At 39.8% G+C, this 20,538-nt stretch overlaps 1 protein-coding gene across 1 annotated transcript in view; it reads right to left on the bottom strand.

The window, feature by feature from the left end:
* Positions 1–20,538, bottom strand: part of MAP4 (microtubule associated protein 4) — a 238,191-nt gene that overhangs the window by 53,622 nt on the left and 164,031 nt on the right. Inside the window, 4 exon segments of the mRNA XM_043983254.1 lie at positions 14,410–14,494; positions 14,496–14,563; positions 15,663–15,791; positions 16,777–16,848. Of these exon segments, the coding sequence (XP_043839189.1) occupies positions 14,410–14,494; positions 14,496–14,563; positions 15,663–15,791; positions 16,777–16,848 (354 nt within the window).

Here is a 20,538-nt window from a genome sequence, read left to right as displayed (position 1 = left end):
CACACATCTGTCACGGGTCTAGATGCAAAGGCTTAATGTTTGGTCAGATCCACTAGAGCTCAGACTCTGATTTCAGAGAACTTGGTTCAGCAATATGGGTAAACATACAATAGCTGAATTTGTTCCAAGTGGCATTTTATAGGACTATAGATTGAGAGGTGTGACTTCTGAAGTTACCAGCCAACCCCCTCACTTTCCAGATGAGGAAAACTGACATTCCTTTGAAATGTCTCTATCCTGGGATGGCCAAACTGAATAAGTGGTCTGTAGTTTCTGCTAAATTTACCTATGGCTCTCATCTTACATGGTTTTTTGTTTGCTTAAACAGCTATAACTGTGAGAAATCTTCAATACATAAGACTGCAAGCTTGGAAATCAAGAAAAAGGTCATATGCTAAAAGAAAAGAAACACAGCATAGAAAGAAGAAATTAGAGAAAATTCTAATGACAGAGCACATATTCTAAATGTATATTGTCCTAAGAAAAGAACATCGAGAAGGGAGGGGGGAACCAAACAGAAGATTCAACACTAAGAATCTCATCCCTTGCCTTCCCACCTTGGTAGAGATGCAAAAACAGGCTAAGATTAATGTCAAAATTGCTAATGTAACAAAAAATGTTGCCACCCATAGCTCCCCAAATAGAATTTTCTTTTTCTTGAAGAAATGCATTCCCCTACAAGAAAAGGCAATGAAAAGAAAAAAAATCCACTAAAATTAGAACTTATGTCTATTTCAATATATGATGCTATGACAGCCTAAAGGCCCCTTTCTGAATCTTTCTTCTGAAGTGACTGATGGGACTAACCTTCAACTTGAACTCCTTCCACACAACCCTTATATTATTTAATCTGCTCCCACAGAAGTCTCCACTTCAGTGAGGACAAAGGCCAGCCACATTCAGTTCTCTCAGGGCCCCATAAATGACTCTCCACTTTTCCACCTTCCCATGGGTGGTTCCTTGGCCACATTTCTGAATACATTTCAAGTATCTTTTACAAGCTGTTTTCCTCCATTAGAATGTAAAAGCTTTTGTCTGTATTTTTATTCTAATCACTTAGTACAATGCCTGGCACATAATAAGCATTTAATAAAGGATCTATCTATCTAATCATCAACTTGTTTCAAATACCCTAAATTATCTAGGAAGGTGGGGATGCACAGTGAAAAGGAGCTGAGGCTATGGCCCCAATAGGGGGCTGTTGCAGAGCACTCCTGCCAAGGGGAAGAAATGTGAGGCTCTCTGATGCTAGGGCTGGGGCTGGAGCAACAGTCCAAGATTTGTAAACATCAGAGGAAAGCTGTCAACATTTCTGTATTGTAACTTCTCACAGTATGACCTATAAAAACCTGTACCATTCCAAAACCAGTTTATTTTTTATCTTTTTTTTTTTGGTGAGGCAATTGGGGTTAAGTGACTTGCCCAGGGTCACACAGCTAGTAAGTGTTAAGTGTCTGAAGCCGGATTTGAACTCAGGTCCTCCTGAATCCAGGGCCAGTGCTTTATCCACTGCGCCATCTAGCTGCCCCATAAAACCAGTTTATTAATGAATATTAGAGAGACAAGAAATTTTGGAACATGCATGGAAAAATTTTAGGATCCATCAATATACCATTGGATAAAATAGGTCAGGCCTTACAAAAGAAGCCTCAGAATTCCAGAGAGAAATATAATCCAATAAATTCACCCCAAACTGACACCCCAGTGTTTTCTCCTCTAATTACCAGGAATAAAAAGCACAAGGACTCTATATACAGCATTATTCTTGGGTTCCAGCAGCACTTAGTACACTCTTGGAGGCTGGAAAGAATAAACAAGCTACAAAGTTGCAGGGACGAAATAGTGACAGAAAAAAAAAAATTTTTAATTAAAAAAAAAAAGAAAGAATGACAGGATAATGAACTTTGAAATCCCAATGCAGGATTTGTAAACAATTTTTCAATTTTTCAATTCCAAGAGGCAGCAGAGTATAATGGGGGGAAAAATCAGCAGATTGGGAGTCCAATTATTGCTCTGGCTATTTCACTTAAAAGCTATGTGGCCTGGAAGAACTCCAGGAAACGTCTTTAAAATGGGAATAATAACATCCTCCACTCCTTGCAGTTTCTTAGTTGCTATGATCATCAATTAAGATAATGTATGAGAAAGCTAATATTTTACAGAAATTTATTAGTCAAACAAGTCCATTTATAAATTTAGGAACTTAAAAGAAAAAAGAAATGAATCTGAACTTTTTGAAGAGCAAAGGGGAAGAAAAGTTTATAAAATAGATTCTACTTTAGTTATCAGGTCATTTGTCAAAAAAGACAGGCAGAGGAAGGAGCAATATGATTAATCAGTTATTCTGAAATGGTAATTTGATATATTAAAAACAAAGGTTCCATATCTGTGATCTTGTACAATAAGTTTTGTAAAAAACTATTAAGATTAATAAACTTTTAGGGGAAGCTAGGTGGCGCAGTGGATAGAGCACTGGCCCTGGAGTCAGGAGGGCCTGGGTTCAAATCCAGCCTCAGACACTTAACACTTACTAGCCATGTGACCCTGGGCAAGTCACTTAACCCCAATTGCCTCACTAAAAAAAAAAAGATTAATAAACTTCTACCCAGAGCAGCTACACAGACTAAGTTCTGACCAATTCTACTAAAGCCAAAGAAACAAACATCATTTTTCCCTTTTCTCACAAGGTTCCTAAAGACTTTCCATTTTCACTGTGTCCACATGAGGGAGAAATACATATACCCTCTGAATGTGAGAAAAAGCCAGATGAATTTCTGTGTAATTGGGAATAAGGCAGTTTCCAAGACATATGTTCATTCTAATTCATTAACCAAATCACTACAGTCTCACCAGCCAAATCTGTGAGCCTCTAGGCTTAGCGGATGCAACTGCCAAGTATTTCTATTTTTGTCTTCCTCCTGAAGCTATCGCTTATCCTGTTCAATACCTCTTTTTTGGTTTCTATTGGTTCCTAAGCAGTCTTTTTTTGAACCAGTTTCCAAGGCAACACTACTTTCCAGTATGATAAACTATAACTTGCCATAGTTTCTAGAAACAAAGTCCAATTAAGGGCTGCTACTGATAACATTCAGTGATCATAGCTATAAGAACTGCTATGGGTATTTCTTTAGCAATAAAAGCCATGATGAATATATATATGTATGGCATGTACTCATATGTACACAGTGCAAAACAATATGATACCTTATACAGGGCATTTCCCAGTAAATACTTAATATCCTAAGAAAAGAAAAAAAGGCTCACAAAACCATTTAACTTGCATAAAAATGCTGAAAGGCTGATAGAGATTAATTTTTTTAATGGATGATAATAGGGGGATGCTTTAAACTTTTTTGCATGTATTTGCAAAGAGTATAAAAATATTCAGAGAAAAAACCAAAAATATGAACTTGAAAACTCCAGTCTATAGCTTACTTATATATGAATCCTTTTATCAATTTAAAACCAAAATCAATGGGGGCAGCTGGGTGGTGCAGTGGATAAAGCACCAGCCCTGGATTCAGGAGGACCTGAGTTCAAATCCAACCTCAGACACTTGACACTAGCTGTGTGACCCTGGGCAAGTCACTTAACCTTCATTGCCCCGCAAAAAAAAAAAAAATATATCAAGTCAAAAAATTTTTTCAGTGCCAACTGTGTACAAAATTCCATGCTGTTACTGCTAAGCCTTTATTGGTTTCGCTGTGGGAGTTTGAAGGAAAACTATGACAAGGTGCCCATCCTCAAAGGAATATATAATCTAGACAAGGGAAGTAACTATACAGGAAAATATAAATGTTGGTTGTATACTGGGCACTTAATAAATGATTACTAAATAAATAAACAGGAAAGTAAAAACAAAATCTGAGGGAAATCTATGGTCAGGAGAGATTTGGAGGTAGCGTTTTGCAGTGTAAAGAACGCAATACTTACATTGAAAGAACCTGAGCTTCAGTCCCTGGCTTTGACAACATGCTTTTGTGACCTATGTGACTAGGAACCAGTTACTTACACTTCTCTTGTACTCTGTTACTTCCTCTATAGAATGAGAATAATATCATCTCCCAAGAGACAGAAGGTTTCAAGGTATATGGCAATAGTACTGAGAAAACTCAACTGAAATACAACTTGAAAAGCATTTATTAAATACAACAGGAGCAGTAAACCAGGTGAGAGAGGAGAAGGTATGAATGGTTAGCTATTTAAGGAGAACGGAAGTTACTATGTAGTAATCTGATACTGAGTTCATTTTATTATTAGACTGAAAGGTCCTTGAGAGCAAGGACTGTCTTTTGTCTTTCTTTTGTAACCCACTGCTTAGCCCAGTACCTGTCATATAGTAGGTCTTAATAAATGCTTGTTGACTAACATAAAAATTAAATTACTGTCTCTTCATAGTAGCCAAGGCCCAAAAGAAAAATGCTAGTCTGATTTTATACTGAATTCATGCATCAAGGTTTTGTGCATTCATCAAAGGGGTTTATTAAGTAGGAGCAAAGAAGGTAAATGGTCAGCCAAGGTTACCCAGAGCTAAGCATTAGCAAGGCATTCCTCAAAATACACAGAATTATTTCACAGGTCAAAATCTCAAAACTTCAGTTTCATATCTTATCAAGTTTCCACGGCACATTATAGCCAGGTTGTCATCTAAACTATGAAGATTATCACCATGCCTGCACAATGTGGTGCTCAAGGTTAGATTGAACACGTCAACTGGGTTACAATTTGGCTGGGCAGGAGGGGACTCCCAAGGATATCTGGTTCAACACATACTGCCACCAGAGCTTACTCTATATCATTATCTCCCAAAGAAGCCCGTTCCACTTAGGGATGAATCTGCCATTTAGAATGGGAGTTCTTGAAGAGAGAAATCACGTTATTGCTTTTCTTTATATCCCTAGTGCTCAGTACTTAGCACAGAATAAGCGTTTAATAAATGTTTCTTCCCAGCCTCCCTAAAAAGCCTAACTCTAGCAGTCTACAACTTCGACCCTCCCTTCCTAGTTCTACCCTAAAAAGAAGGAAAATAAATTGGTTGCTTCAAGAAGTCTAGATTCTTGAAAGGTATGCCGGTGGAGCACAATCTCTCAAAGTGCAACCACATCAGTAAGATTATATGGTCTTAGCAATGGACCAAGTCTGTGCACTAAGAACCAACCTAGTTAGATGTGCAGAAGCATATCACCAGTAGGTTAGCCACCTGGGAATAAATGGATACTGGTGAACTCCTGTGACAAATTTATAGGATCATATTGTCCTTGGTTTAAACTGGCTCATTAGGTTGATAACAAAACTCTTCCTCTTGGATCTCACATATCAGATTAGTTCAACTACTTAAGAGTTGAAAATCTTAACTGAACGATCAACACTGGAGTCTCCTGGAATCATACCAAAGAAAGTTTAAGGATGAAGTTAGAGACAGGTGTGCCCATGTTGGGTGGGGGTGGTAATGGGGAGGATAAAGAGAAGACAATCAAGAAAAATAAAATGTTAAAAGATCCTACTACTAGGAAGAAATGGAAGCAGTGTCAGATTTTATATGCTCAGGCTCAAAGATCACAGGCATGAAATTAATAGATGCTTGCTCCTTGGAAGGAAAGCTATGGCAAATCTGGACAGCATGCTAAAAAGCAGAGATGTCACCTTGCCAACAAAGGTCCATATAGTCCAGGTTAGGTTTTTCCAGTAGCACTGTATGGCTATCAGAGTTGGACTATAAGGAATGCAGAATACTGCAGAATTGACTTTTCAGAATTGTGGTGCCAGACAAGACTTGTGCTGTCCCTTGGACAGCAAGGAGCTCAAATTTGTCAATACTTAAAGAAATCAATTCAGAGTATTCATTAGAAGGAGAAACATTGAAACAGAAGTTTAAAAACTTTGGCCCCATAATGAGGAAGACAAGACTTAATGGAAGGGATACAAGTAGAGAGTATCAGGGGCAGCTAGGTGGTGCAGTGGATAAAGCACTGGCCCTGGATTCAGGAGGACCTGAGTTCAAATAAGGCCTCAGACACTTGACACTTACTAGCTGTGCGACCCTGGGCAAGTCACTTAACCCTCATTGCCCTGCAAAAATAAAAACAAAAAATAGAACAACAACAAAAAAACAAGTAGACAGTACCACTGAACTGAAGAAGATGTGGATCAAAGCAATATGTAAGAAAAAAAGCTAAGAAGGAGTTGGGACAGAAAGACTGACAGACGTAGTCAGACCTATGCCTTGGGAAAAGTACTTTTTTGAGAGGAATTTCAAGTGGCTTTTTAAAAAAAAATTAAATAAATATATCTACAGCATTCTATGCTCAATACTAAATTTAATAAACCTATCAAATAATAAGTTGTTCTTTAAATGGTCTTGATGAAGCCTCACTGGCTCATTGTGATTACTGCTTCCTTTTGTACACATTCTCAAACCAACTCTTTAATGCTAACTTCTAAAATTGTTCCAAAGATTTAAGTCAGGATCACTTATAAGAATCTTTTCTCTCTTCTTAGTTTTCATTTTGAAAATTGGGACGACCAATGCTACCATACCTCTCCTGCTCAGCACAATCTTTCCAAGATCCACGGCTGTGTAAGAAAGATTATTCTCAGCTTTCAATTCAAAATAAAGACACATTAAAACACTACTATTTGCAAAGCACTGTCTGAATCACTTTATTTATTTATTGGGGGAGGGGGGTGCAGGGCAATGAGGGTTAAGTGACTTGCACAGGGTCACACAGCTAGTAAGTGTCAAGTGTCTGACGCCACATTTGCACTCAGTTCCTCCTCAATCCAGGGCCGGTGCTTTATTCACTGCAACACTTAGCTGCCCCCTGAATCACTTTTTTTAAAAAAATCTTTGATTTCACAGGGTTTACATTCTATAGGGATAAGTGTATAGTAAACAAGTAAAAGCAAAGAATATAAAAAGAAATTTTAAGAGGAAAGAGTACTAATAATTCTGAAGAAATCAGGAAAAGTTTCACAGAGAAGGTGGCATCTGTATTATGATTTGAAGGAAACTAGGGATTCTACAAGACAGAAATGAGAAGCAAAAAAATTAGAGATAGAATGTTGTAGCCCCCTGCATCAGCCATACATCGAGTTTAATGGGGAAAGAGTGTATGAAGGGCAGCAAAATGCCAAAAGACTGGACAGGTGAGTGGGAGCTAGAATAAGCAAAATTGAACTGCCAGGCTGAGGAGTTTGTATATTTCTCCCACAAGCAATTTCTTAGTAGGAAGGTAATTTAGTCAGATCGATCTTTTAGGAATTCTAGACTACACACTCTGAAACGGAAGGGTCATTCCGCTACCCACAAATTCACCATAATTTCCAACCCAGCAGCCAATTTTTTCTTGTTAGAGATTCAAAATAAAACTTACTCTTGTTGGGCTCCTCTATTTTTCAGAGCATGAAATTACCATTAAGGCAAACTGAAGAAATTTTAGCTGCTCTATTCTGGGCACAAAAAACCTAAAGCAGATGTCTGGCATCTGAAATTTCCCATTACAAATGTATGTTGCATTTTTACTTAGACTCTTGACCTGTCTCTCAAATTCCTCATCTATTTCTTCCATTTGTCCAGGAGGTCTGTAGTAGTATAATCCAATGAGACTATCATTTCAAGAATGGTGAGTCAGGGGCAGCTAGGTGGTGCAGTGGATAGAGCACCAGCCCTGGTGTCAGGAGTACCTGAGTTCAAATCCGGAAATCTGGCCTCAGACATTTGACACTTACTAGCTATGTGACCCTGGGCAAGTCACTTAACCCCAATTGTCTCACCTGTTGGCCCTGCTGCTTATGAGACTGTGGCTGGTAATCACTTAAGTTCAAGAGGTCTGAGAATAGGAAAAGAAAAACAGATCAGGTATCCACACAAAGACTACTATCAACATAAAGAATGAGCCTACTGGAATGGAGGACCACCAGTTTCCTGAGAAACTGTGAACTGGACCAGGTTGGAAAACCAGAGATCAAACCTGTTGTGCCCATCATTACTGGGATCAGATCCATGAGTGGACACTGCACTCAAGTGATAGGCAAGAGAAGGAGAACAAAGGGGAAGCTAGGTGGCGCAGTGGATAAAGCACCAGCCCTGGATTCAGGAGGACCTGAGTTCAAATCTGGCCTCAGCCACTTGACACTTACTAATCTGTATGACCCTGGGCAAGTCACTTAACCCTCACTGCCCCGCAGAAAAAGAGAGAGAGAGAGAGGAGAACAAGTCTCAAAGCAGACAAATAAAAAAGGAGATCGCCTCTGGTTGTGCCTCCACTGATCTTCCCCTAAATGATTTTAACCATACTTCCCCATCCACTAGATCTTGGTTTTATTTACACTTTGTAAATAATAGAAACTTGACACCTATCTACTGAAATACTGCTTGAAATGGAAAGGCCATTCTGTCCAGCTCCTAATAGTCAAGAACACTGAAGGACCTGGCCTCACTGCTGAGTTTAATGAAACAGAATAAGGAGGGACAGAGAGCTATGCTTTCACCAAAGTTACACGTGGTACTTTGTATGTCTGCCCCAACCAGAGAACTTGACTTTGCTAAGTGACCATTTGGGAGAACTTAACTCTGAAAATCCCAGTGTATACTAATTATACAATCATGATATAATATTTGTCTCAGTGCCTGGCTCTGCTCAAGTTCTCAGACTGTCCAAATGATGTGGAAGTTTATGGATGAAAGATAAAACAGAGCTTCGGGTAGGGAGGCCACACTCTTCTCCCAACACCTGCCTTCAGTATGCTTCTATGCTCTCTATACAGTAATGGAACATTCCTTTTCTGGACATAATTTCATTGACAACACAAGCCTTCCACCAAGAGAACAGATTTGTGCCATGATATTCATTCAAACAACAACGGCTTTCCAAAAAACCTTATCAGAATGTTAAAAACCTTCAAAGTTTCCTGCTAACCAAGGTTGCCTCATTCACAGCAATGGGCGAAAAGAATCACAACGGTGGCACTTTGGAAAGGTAGGGTCAGGAGAACAACCTGATGTGATGCCCTCTTCTGGAGGGGCAGGACAGCACCCTTTATTCTAAACTGTAACAAAATCTCTTCCTAACAACTCAACTGGTTAAGAGTACAGAACCAGTGATCACAGCGTTGATTGCTAACAGAGCTCTCGCACTCCCTCTCTTCCATGGCTACTGAACATATTCCAAACCATGACTAAACAATCTATAAATAAACTCTGTAAATTAGCTCCTTGAGGTCAGAGATTGTCTTTCGCCTTTCTTTGTCCTCTCAGCACTTGGTGCAATACCTGGCACATATTAAATGACTATTGATTATATTCTGACTATGGGTGAAAATAAGGCCCTGGTGAGAGCCTACAGCCAGTTCATTGTGAAACCTTGATATCTACTGGATAAAATTCTAAATATATACCCTCCTATTGACAAAGGATGCAATTTATTATCTTAACAGTGGAGGGAGAAAAAATTAATGCTTTCACCCTAATCCAAAATTTGGGCTTCCATTTCAATGGGCGATGAACATGTACTGAAAGAAATTCTCTTTCTACATTACTGGCAATGGATGGTTTTAACTCCCTGTAAATCCACAGATCTGATAATGATATTAATTATTAGGTATGATGAAGAAAAAGTATGATAAAATATGAATAAAGATATAACATTATTAAAAGAAACCTGAAAGAACTGATTGGTGACAGACTGTTAGGCAAAGAGTTGTTCGTTTCTAAATTCATCTATATGAAAACTGCCATTAAGAATCATGTTGAAAGGCATAATCAAACCAGACACCTCTTCACGTCATCTACCAGTCATGCCATGTTTGCTAGGGGCATAAAGCATTAAATGGTTATGTATTTTCATGCCAACACACCAACAATACATAAAGTCAGCTGGAATCAGTACAGAATTAACACACAAGCGATTGCAGATGCTGCTTCAAACCACAAGCACACACCATTCCCCAGCTTCGGCTGGTTCATACCATGAGCCTTCAGATGCTTGGGTTTCTCTCGATCCAGAACAGCAGGTCTCAGCAATGGGGGCGTAAGTCCCCTGGATTTGGTAGGTCTCATGTAGCCTTTCAATGGTTCTGCCACTTTGCTTCTCACGTCTGTCTTTCCATCTCCCAGGACTCTCTGTCCAGATTTTTTCTGTCAATTTCTGAGGTGCCTCTAAAACTGTATCTTTAGGCTTGGGGGATTGAATACTCTGAATAATAGCTGGCGACTCATCCAATGGAGTAGTTTTTTCTGTAGTATTTGATAGATCTGTTGAGAGATCTGAGGGCTCGAGAGACTACCCTTCCTGGTCTTTATTTTTAGAACCAAGACTGGGTTTTTCTATTTGGGTTTTTTCCTGTTTAGCAGGCAGAGTAGTTATGTCCACCTTGTCATCTGAACTTACTCGGTCCTTGGAATCTAACCCTTGACTAGGTTTGTCCTCAAGAAGATCCAATTTTTCACTTTTATAGGCTGGCAAAACTGCATTTGAAACTAGGATTTTCCCTTTCGCCATCTCTTTCTCTAAGACAAACTGGGGAAAAATACTTCCATCTATGTGCTTTTTGTCCACGCTTTTGTCCTCCAATCCTAGACTTGAATCTTCTATTGGCATGTGAAGATGAATCTGTTCCTTTACTGGCTCTGTCTTCTTCTCCTGAGCCTGTTCAGTAGTGTTATCTTCCACTGACCCCTGGAAACTGTTTCCTTTTAATTTCTCATCACACTCTACTGTTACCTGTGCTCCATCCATCCGTGCTTGACTTTGTAGTGATTGATTTTGTAAGCCGAATTTACCTTTTTTCTTAACACTATGATTCCCTTGGTGTTTCTCTGTTTCTGTGGCTACTCTAACATCTGAAACAACTGCTATGCCAGGAAGGACATCAACTGGGGGGCCCTCTCCTACTCTTTCCTCACCCACAACTATATCTTTTCTGGGGTCATTTAATGATAGTAATTTAGAAACCTGTGTCTTGGAGGTCTCTTTCCCACTTTCTACCAAGGCATCTGGAAGAGAGCCACTCATCTCTGCACCTGAGAAAATTAGGGAATGTGGTTTACCACAAACCTCTGATTCAGATGAAAGGGAAGTCTTGAGTGTGTTAGTCTCACTGGTCCAAATACTTGGTGGATCTGAGCAACAATATGTAATATTTCTGTTTTCATCTACACAGCTCGTTCCCTCAACTTTAAATTCCTCTTTGGTTTCCACAGGAACCTGTACTCCAATTGTACCTGGTTTACTGTCTACGAGAGGCTGACTGTTTTTATCCTTTTTACTTTTCCCATCGATACCTCTTTTCTTTCGTTTGTCAACCATTGCAGCTTGACCCACAGTCATTTCTACCTTACCCTCCACATGCTGCCCTGATGAGGGAGGTCCCAGAGGAAGGGTTTGTTTGCTGCAGCTAACACTTGTTCTATTAACATCTAAGACAGTCAAAGTAGAGTCCTTGGCAGTGTGCTTTGTGTTCTCAACAAATGTCCAGGGCTCAGAAGAACTAATCTCAGTGACTCTCTCTTTTTCACCAACTGACTGCATTCCAGATTTTTCAGGAGCTCCTAAAAGCAAAGGATCAGGAATTTTGGAGGGAAGGAGGACAAACTCCTTGTTTTTATCAGAGAAATCAACTTGTCTATCTTGATTTCCATTCTTGTCTACAATGGGCAGGATGTGTGTGGCTGTTTTGTTCTCCAACAGAGCAGGCTGTTCAGAAGAACTTTTTTTAAACTTTTTGTTTTTCCCATCAATACCTCTCTTTTTAGGTTTCTCAGAAACTTGGAGAGCTGCATTGGACTCAGGGGGGCTTGCCAAGAGACATTCAGAAACAGGAAGCACTCCTTCCTTGCTCTGGTCAGTAATACCCTTTTCTAGACCTTTAGTCTTAGGTTTCTCTACTACAGCTATAAGAGTTTGACCTGTGTCTACCTTATCATCCAAAGGACTTAATACTTTAGAGGTACTTTTAACGTCCACACTTGAGTCAACTTTCTCTTTAGGTCCCTCTGTCACTGTCTTAATGACACTAGACACTGTCTCTAAAACCTGATTGGAAGACATAGATTCTACCTGTTTATGCTCATTGTGGACACTCATCCCTTTCATTTGGGGCATTTTCTTAGTTGCATCCTTCTGTGTCTCCAGAATGAATGGCAGTTCTGCACGCTCTCTCATTTTTCTCCCTTTACCATCACCAACTTTCTCAGGTCTTTGCAGCCCTTTGTGAGGGATAGGACCTGCCACACAATACCACGGCTGCTCAGAAGCAAGGCTTCCCACTCCCTGATTTTGCTCAGGGAAAGTTTTGTTTTCAGATGCTTTGGTTATATCCGTTTGCACTTTATTCTTCAGAAGACTTGGTGACTTGGGTGCACACTGATCAATTGTTTTGCTTTCACTGACAATGTCCTTTGGACTATTTGCCAAAACACATGCCTCTACTGCTGCCAATTTAGCCTGCTCTTGTGGCATTATAGGTTTTGAAATTCCATCCCTGGCTTCCTGCTTCATGTTAGTAAAGCCTCCTTCTTCAGGTCTGGTCTCAAAAGGAGATCCTGCTTGCTTGTTTGGAGAACCTGCTGGACACAGTGGCTTCAAATCCAGCACTCCCATTGCCTGGACTTTATCCAAAGCAGGATCCACCTGAGGCGCCAGCACCACTAAAGTGGAATCTTCACCTTTATTTGGCTGTGGCGGACATTCAAGAGCCTCCTTTTTCACTGGGCTCTTGCTCTGCAATGACAAGCCAACATCTTGGACATTTTTTACTCTAGTGGTGGTGCTCCCTTCTTGCTTTGCACTCCCCACCATCTGAGGCGGGCTTTCACCTTGGAAGGTGCCCTGGGTAGCACTCAGTGAGGAGCTTGATCTCTCAAAAGCAGAGGATGCAGCTACAGGCTTGACTTCTCTCGGGCCAGCTACGGTTTCTTTTCTACAGCTCTCTTTGGCCACAGGCCTGTAGTCCTTGGTCATGGCAGTAGGCTGCCCTGGTGTAACACCTGGCTTTGAGGAGCCAGCTCCTGTGAGGCGAACTTCAGACACCTCGGTATTTTCATCCCAAGATTCCCCAACAGGGGTTTGCAGATATCTCTTTTGTTTAGATTTTTTCTTCTTTTTCTTCAGTGTTGCAGGCGTGCATTCCACATCCCATGTCTCTCTTCCAACATCCCTTCGAGATTCCACAAAGTCGGTATGGGGTGTCCTCCTATGGGGAAACCTGGATCTTGGGGAGGAACCAGTCCATCCGGATTCTGACCAAAAGAAGGACTCCAGTCTTTGATCAGGAATCTTCTGCTGGGAATGGCTTCCCAGCAGCTCAGTGGACATATCAGTAAGAGATACAGGTTTGGGTGTACCAAACCTGCGGTCACTAGGTTTGTAAGCTTGTTTTGCTTGTGCAGTGGGGGCACCTGAAATACATGAAGTGTGCTAAAATTCAAAAACAACTGTTTGTTCTATTTTTCTCAAAGCATTTATTAATTCATTAATCCTTTTTTCACCAACCCATTTAGTAATTTCTTTCCCAAAATGTTTTGTCCCCAAAGGTTGTTTTTTTTTTCCAAATTTATACCCCTATAACAATAAATATGATCTAAGATAAATTAAAATTTTTTTCTTTACCTCTTCAACCCCATTGATGAATAATGTCAAGAACTGAGTAACGTAAATTCTACCACACTTTAAGAAGACAACATTACTCAACATTGTTTTCTTTTTCCATTTTCTTCTACTACAGAGGCCACAATACCTGTACTTCCAAGCTAAGTAAAGCTGATGAATTCAACTTTGGAATTATGGTTAAGTCTAAATGCTCTCTGGAGGGGCAGAGAAAAACGGAAAAAAGAGGATGGAATATTAACTGCCCACAATTGCAAGAATATAATAAAACAAAACATAGTGTATTTTAGCACATGTCTGAAGTTTTTTGAAGAATGCAAGTTTTCAAGTCTTATTTTAAAATCCTTACTTAATCTTCAATCAACTCAGGACTGGCACAGATTTCTCACAGAATATATGCAACAAAAAGTTCAAGGTAATGCAATTTTGAAATGAAGAAGAAAAGGCTATTAGTTTATTTGGCAACAATTTTCCTTACTAATTTGGAAAGATGGTACATTATGTCAAAGCTCCTCTTTCTCTGATAAAAGAAAAGAAATACCCAGAAGAGAGGCCTACCTTGAAAGGTGATAAGGAATATACAGAGAGGAGAGCATTAAAATATCTTTAAAGGCAAGAAAATGGTTTGAGGAATTATAAGAATGCTCAAAAGTCACATCACAGGCTTAAGCCTTAAGACTTGTATTAGAAAATGTTATCCTGAAAGTCACATTACTCAAAGGCACTCTTCAAAGATAATGCTAGCACTGCAAGCAATGGTGTAAAAGACTGTGGGGAAGCTGGCCCAAATAGATATCAGTTCTACCTGTAGGCTCCAGAGGAGGCTCTGAAGAGGATACATGGCTGAATTCATTCTCTCCCTTTGGCTTTTCTAACTCAGCGAAATCAACCGGAAGGAGTGGTTTCTTTTAGTGGGGAAGCTTTAGTTTGTATTAATGGTGTTGTCTTCAGTGTTTCTGCTAGAAGAGAGATAAAGGAAAAAATGGGAGATTTCAGTCTTCATAATAATGGAAGCATCACTATTTGGGAAAAAGAGCAGACAATATATGCTACTTGAGTTCAATCCTCATTTCTATCTCTGAATTTTGTTTCCTTCAAAACTCAGTACAAATGCAACCTTTTACAATATAGACTGTAGATTTAAAGCCTTTCTCAATCCTCCTAGAGCCTAATTTTAGCTCCACCAAAATAACCTTGTATTCATTTTGTATAAACTACTGTCTTCTCCAATAGCAATTAAATTCCATATCCCCAGCACTTACCACAGTATTTGGCACACAGAAAATGATGCTTGTGGATGGACTGATTGCAAGATTGCAAAAGTAATGAACTATCCTCAAACCTTCCTTTAACACATTAATTTTAAAATTTCCTTACCTACTTAAGAAATCAGAGCTAGGGGCAGCTAGGTGGCGTAGTGGATAGAGCACTGGCCCTGGAGTCAGGAGTACCTGAGTTCAAATCCAGCCTCAGACACTTAACACTTACTAGCTGTGTGGCCCTGGGCAAGTCACTTAACCCCAATTGCCTCACTAAAAAAAAAAAAAAAAGAAAAGGAAAAAAAAAAGAAATCAGAGCTAGCTATCCCAAAAACTTCATATTAAAATGATCCATTACAAATTTCACAACAAAAATTTCAAAAATGAAACAGAAGATTTTAACTGGGATTTTTTTTTTGGTTGGGGGAATTTTTATTTATAAAGAGATAGATAGTACAGAATAGGTAAAGCTCATTTGGGAGTTCCCTATACCAATGAAATCACAGGATCAGTCACCATTCCCATCCCTTCAAAAGGTCTGTGTCTTTGCCTCCATCCTGCCATAAACTCGAAAATGATTACTCTGTTCTCATATAATTCACAGCACTTTGCCTGGACCTATCTCCTGCACTTACAACGCTCTCTCTCCCTCATTCCCCTCTCTTATTAGATGATGAGCTCCATGAAAGCAAGGTTAGTGTTGGATATCTCTATCTATCCCTAGCAGTCAAGCCATTCCCTGAACACAGCATGTCTTAACTAAATGTATTCTGAATAGATGGATTCTGATTCTGCTTACCTATAATCTCTGAAGAAGATACCAAGGCTTTATCTCTTCTAGTTTCTTTAAAAGCTTTATCTTCTGCAGAAACTGAGGTTTCTGGCAAGTAAACTTTTTGTTCTATGACCCCAACTGGTTCTAATGGTACTGTATAAAGAAAATTAAAAAACAAAACAAAACATAATTTCAGTTAATTTTGTACCAGTGAAAAAGAGCTAATAAATCTTTTATGTCAATCTCTATACCACAACTGTGCCCAACATATTTCTCCCACAACAAATTTTTTCACTTTACCATGATAAAATACTTTCCCCACATTGTTTAGTTTTGTTTTTTTGGTGAGGCAATTGGGGTTAAGTAACTTGCCCAGGGTCACACAGCTAGTAAGTGTTAAGTGTCTGAGGGCAGATTTGAACTCAGGTCCTCCTGACTCCAGGGCCAGTGCTCTATCCATTGCGCCACATAGCTGCCCCTTTCCCCACATTGTTAAGCAATGTATTTGAAGGACACAATAAATCAACATTGATATTTTAAACTGTTATTTATTTTTCAAAAATCCACACACTTATGCACATTGAAACATTTCAGAGCCCAGAACTTACTTATCAAATTTCTTTTCTCTAGAGATTAAGCCTATGTTTGGAGCCTTAACTAGCTCTGATTGAATGATATCAAGCACAAATCTAAGGATCTGTGTATTTTCCTTTTGAAAAATTGAGAACAAAGAAATGTTTTCATGCTTTACAAGGAATCCTTCTCAGCGATTTTAAGGATTCTAAACCAGCATATTCATTTGTTTATGTTTTAGCAAGTTTATGACTACAGGATTTAAAATACAGCCTCAATCACCATTTTTGTGGAATTCCTAAACAGGCTAATTGCACATTTGGAAAATTAACTGTATTTAGCAGCATCAGATTAAATTATTCAAATGCTAGCATCTTACCCTCACAACCCTCTCCAGCGTATGATGATCTTACAACAAACTCCAAATTAAAAATTCTAAGATTCTTCTGTCTTTTCCAGCAAAAAGTACAAACTGGTATCATTTTCAGAATGTACCTACCACCCTGATCCCTGATTTCATGGTCTTTTTAGAAGCCAGGTAGCATGAGGAACTTTTTCCTCTTACCTTCAGTAGGTAAAGCTGGGGAATTCTCAGAACAAGGTTTAAAAGGATTCACTTCAGCTACAGGAACAGGAGCTGCAAAAGTAAAATGAAATAATACCATCACAATCTTCCCAACATTAATCTGTATATGTGCTTATGCATACCTATATTCTATTAAAAAATAGCACTTTTATTTTTAAACTGAAGTGTGAAGAAAGCATGATCAGAAAATCAGGCAATTTAAATTTTACTCATGCTGCTTTATGGTCCAGTTCAGTCAGATGCACACTGACATGGTCCATTTAATGAGGAGAATCACCTCAGTCCTCCTCTTCAACTTCAACAGCTGTCTAGATCTAGCTGGTTGAGTTGGCAGGTGTGCCCAGCCTAAACAGTGGGGTTGGACACAGGGTCATTGGCCCAAAAAGAGTGCTGAGTTCCTGCTGCATATGCTTAAAAATGCAGAAAGTAATGCTGAACTGAAGGGTTTGGGTGTGGATTCTCTTGTCACTGAGCATATCCCAAAATGCGGATGGCGTACTCTTGTCACTGAGCATATCCCAAAATGCGACGGCGTACTTACAGGGCTCATGGTCGAATCAACCCATACATGAGCTCCCCTTGCCATACTGAGATGATACTGACTGAAAAGGAACAAACTGTCCCTAAACCAGAAGAAGAGGTTGCTCAAAAGAAAAAGATATCCCAAAAGAAACTGAAGAAACAAAAGTTTATGGCACGGAGTAAATGTAACATTAATATGCAAATAAAAGAGAAACCGTGTTTATCCTTAACACACACACACACACACACACACACACACACACACAAAAGGAGTAAGTCTTTCCCAAGCCCTCTGAATTCTAATTCCTTCTTCATTCTATTACTTCCCTGTTTAATGTGTAAATAGCTTATTTAATTTATATTTGTTTGCATGTTGTCTCCCCCACTAGACTTTTAGCTCCTTGAGGGTGGGAACTATCTTTTGCCTCCTTTGTACCCCAGGTGCTTAGCATAGTCCCTAGACAAGAGTAGGCATTTAATAAATTATTAATTGACTCATAACCCATTTCATATGCTTTCTTCTTTTGCAACTGTATTATTCCTGGGAAACACAGACCATGTCTTACATTTCTTTAGTATACCAGTAAGTCAAGCAGAAAATAAGTATTTTTTTTAATTACTTAATGTTGTGTCAGACATCATCCTAACAGTAAGGATACAGAAAAAAGGGGAAAAACCAAAACAGGTGTGACCTCAAGAAGCTTATAGTCCCATAGGAAGACAAGATGAAAATAAGTATTTAAATCCAAGTCATAGATAGAAGGCAGACAGAGCAATAGCAGAACTGTAAGTTTTGGTTAGTGAAATGATGGTGGTATCAAGGACAGGAAAGGTACTAAGAAGGGGAGGTCTTCAGGGAAAGCTAATGGCTTCAGTTTTGGACATGTTGAGTCTAAGATGGGTAATACAGAGAGAGGACTCAGAGGAAGAAGAGAGCTGCCTATTTAGATCTGGCAATCATATGCAGAGAAATGAAAACTGAACACTCAGAAGGATCTGAGATCTCTGAGAATTCTGAGAGGGAAGAGAGAAGAAGGCACAGGAAAAAATGTTGGGGTACACCCAGGTAGTGGGCATGACCTCAATGAAGATTCAGGAAAGGAGAATGAAGAGGAGTACTCTGACAGGTAGGAAAAGAACCATGAAAGAGGAATATCATGAAAACCTGGGTAGCTTTCTCAAGAAATGTATCTGAGAAAGGGAGGAGATATGTAAGATAGTAACTAAGCAGTATAGTCAGATCAAACATGAAGATTTGTTTTGTTTTGTTTTTTAAAGAATGAGAGAGGGCCAGCTAGGTGGCACAGTGGATAAAGCACTGGCCCAGGATTCAGGAGCTGAGTTCAAATCCAGCCTCAGACACTTGACACTTACTAGCTGTGTGACCCTGGGCAAGTCACTTAACCCCCATTGCCCCACAAAAAAAAAAAAAAAAAGAATGAGAGAAACACAGGCATACTTATAGGCAGCAGGGAAGAAGACAACAGATAGGGACAGTTCGAAGACAAGAGAAAATGGGGGTGATAGTGGGGCAATATAATAGAGAAGATGTGGGGGAATTAAGTTAAGCTTGAATGTAGAGAGGTCGCTTTGTTTTCATATGGAGAAGGACTATCTCTTCACATCAGAGAGGGTGAAGGAAGAAATCTAAGTGAAGAGAGGGGAGAGGTCCTGGTGAATGGTCACAATTTTTCTAGTGAGGTTATTTCTTGAAGACCTGAGCTGGGAAAATGGCAAAAGAGTATAATAGGAGGATTATAGAGAGATAAAAAAGTACAGAGTAACTATTGTGATGAGTGGGCTATCAAGTTGATTAAAAAGGTATAAATGGGACTGCCTTGTTGCAATGTGGGCCCACTTGAGATCATGAACAGAAATTTTGAGTGAGCAGAGTTTGGTAACATTCTCCAGTTCTGTTAAATAGAGTGAGAACAGAAATGAAATAGATGGATGATAAAAGTAATGCAAGGCTGGGGTTTGGCAAAGCAATGGAGTTTGATCAAGAACAGGACATGGGTACTGTGAGAATATTTTAACTGACTCGGCCTGATTTGGGGGGACTAATCTGACTGGGGTACTAATTCTGGGACTTGTGACTCACTGGCTATCTGACTGCTTTTAATTTAATGTGGGCCGTTTATAAAGTTCCACCATACTGCTCCCAAATTGATAAGCAAAATATTAAGAAGCCTCTTAACTAAATAATCAAAGCAGAGTTTATTTATGAGATACTATTTAAAATTAAGAATACAGGGAAATAAAATGTACAACCTGACTGCTCTCCAATTCTTCCTTTCAGCTGCTGAGCCTGTAACCTTTTTAATACAATAAGGGCCTTAGCTGCCGCTTGCCTTAGGGCACTCAGGTCCTTTATTCTAACTCTGAGCCCCTTTCACTTTGTAAATCCCCCTGCTTCTAACTTTCCTCTCCTTACTGCCACTGCTGAACCCCTGTGTTTCTCTCTCACCGACCTTCTGGCTCACCAACCTTCTGTCTGTCTCCTCTGTCAGTCTGCCCTTCAGACTCTCTTTTCTCTGCTCCTAGTTCTTTAGCCTTCTCCTGTGTCCTTGTCTGGGTCCCATCTCTAGTCGGCCCTGCTCCAGTCCTCCTGTCTCTCTAGCTCCAAACTTTCTAATCTCGTTATCCCTGCTTCTTGTCTAACTCCCAGGTCTATATATACCTTTTCTTCTCTCCACATCTCGGGGCTTCTTGCACCCACACACCAAGCTAATCCGCTAGCCAGGGCTGCAGCTGGGGGGGGGGGGGGTGCTCCAGCCTCACATGCCTCAGTACAGGCATGCCAGAGCCTGGGATCTCTCAGATAGCTCTGCTCAGGTTGGAGGGAGCTGGGGGCTTTTTTCCCCCCAGCTATCTGACCTGGCATCCTGTATAGCCCAGGGGGCTTTTTGGCTCAGCTGAAGCAGAAGGGGAGGGGCACCAGCACCTCCCACACAGAAAAGACCCTGAGGGCCTAAGGCTTTCTAATCTCAGCCCAAAGGTAGGGTCCCCAAATCAAAATAAATTTCCACAGTACTCAGAACATACTGTAGAATTTAAATGATTCATCAAAACAGTTGAGAGTGTAAAGAGAACTTCTAATGTTGGTAGGTGATGTCCTATGAAAAAACTGAGGTTTGGAAGGGCTGAAAGTCATGGTATGGATAAAGGAAGGGTTAGAGATAATAATTTTCAGGGAAAGATGGTATGTTAAAAGATTAT

Source organism: Dromiciops gliroides, chromosome 1 (genome assembly GCF_019393635.1).
Source record: "Dromiciops gliroides isolate mDroGli1 chromosome 1, mDroGli1.pri, whole genome shotgun sequence".
Lineage (NCBI taxonomy): Eukaryota > Metazoa > Chordata > Mammalia > Microbiotheria > Microbiotheriidae > Dromiciops > Dromiciops gliroides.
The sequence above is the reverse complement of the archived record's forward strand: the minus strand, read 5'-3'. Positions and strand labels throughout refer to the sequence as shown.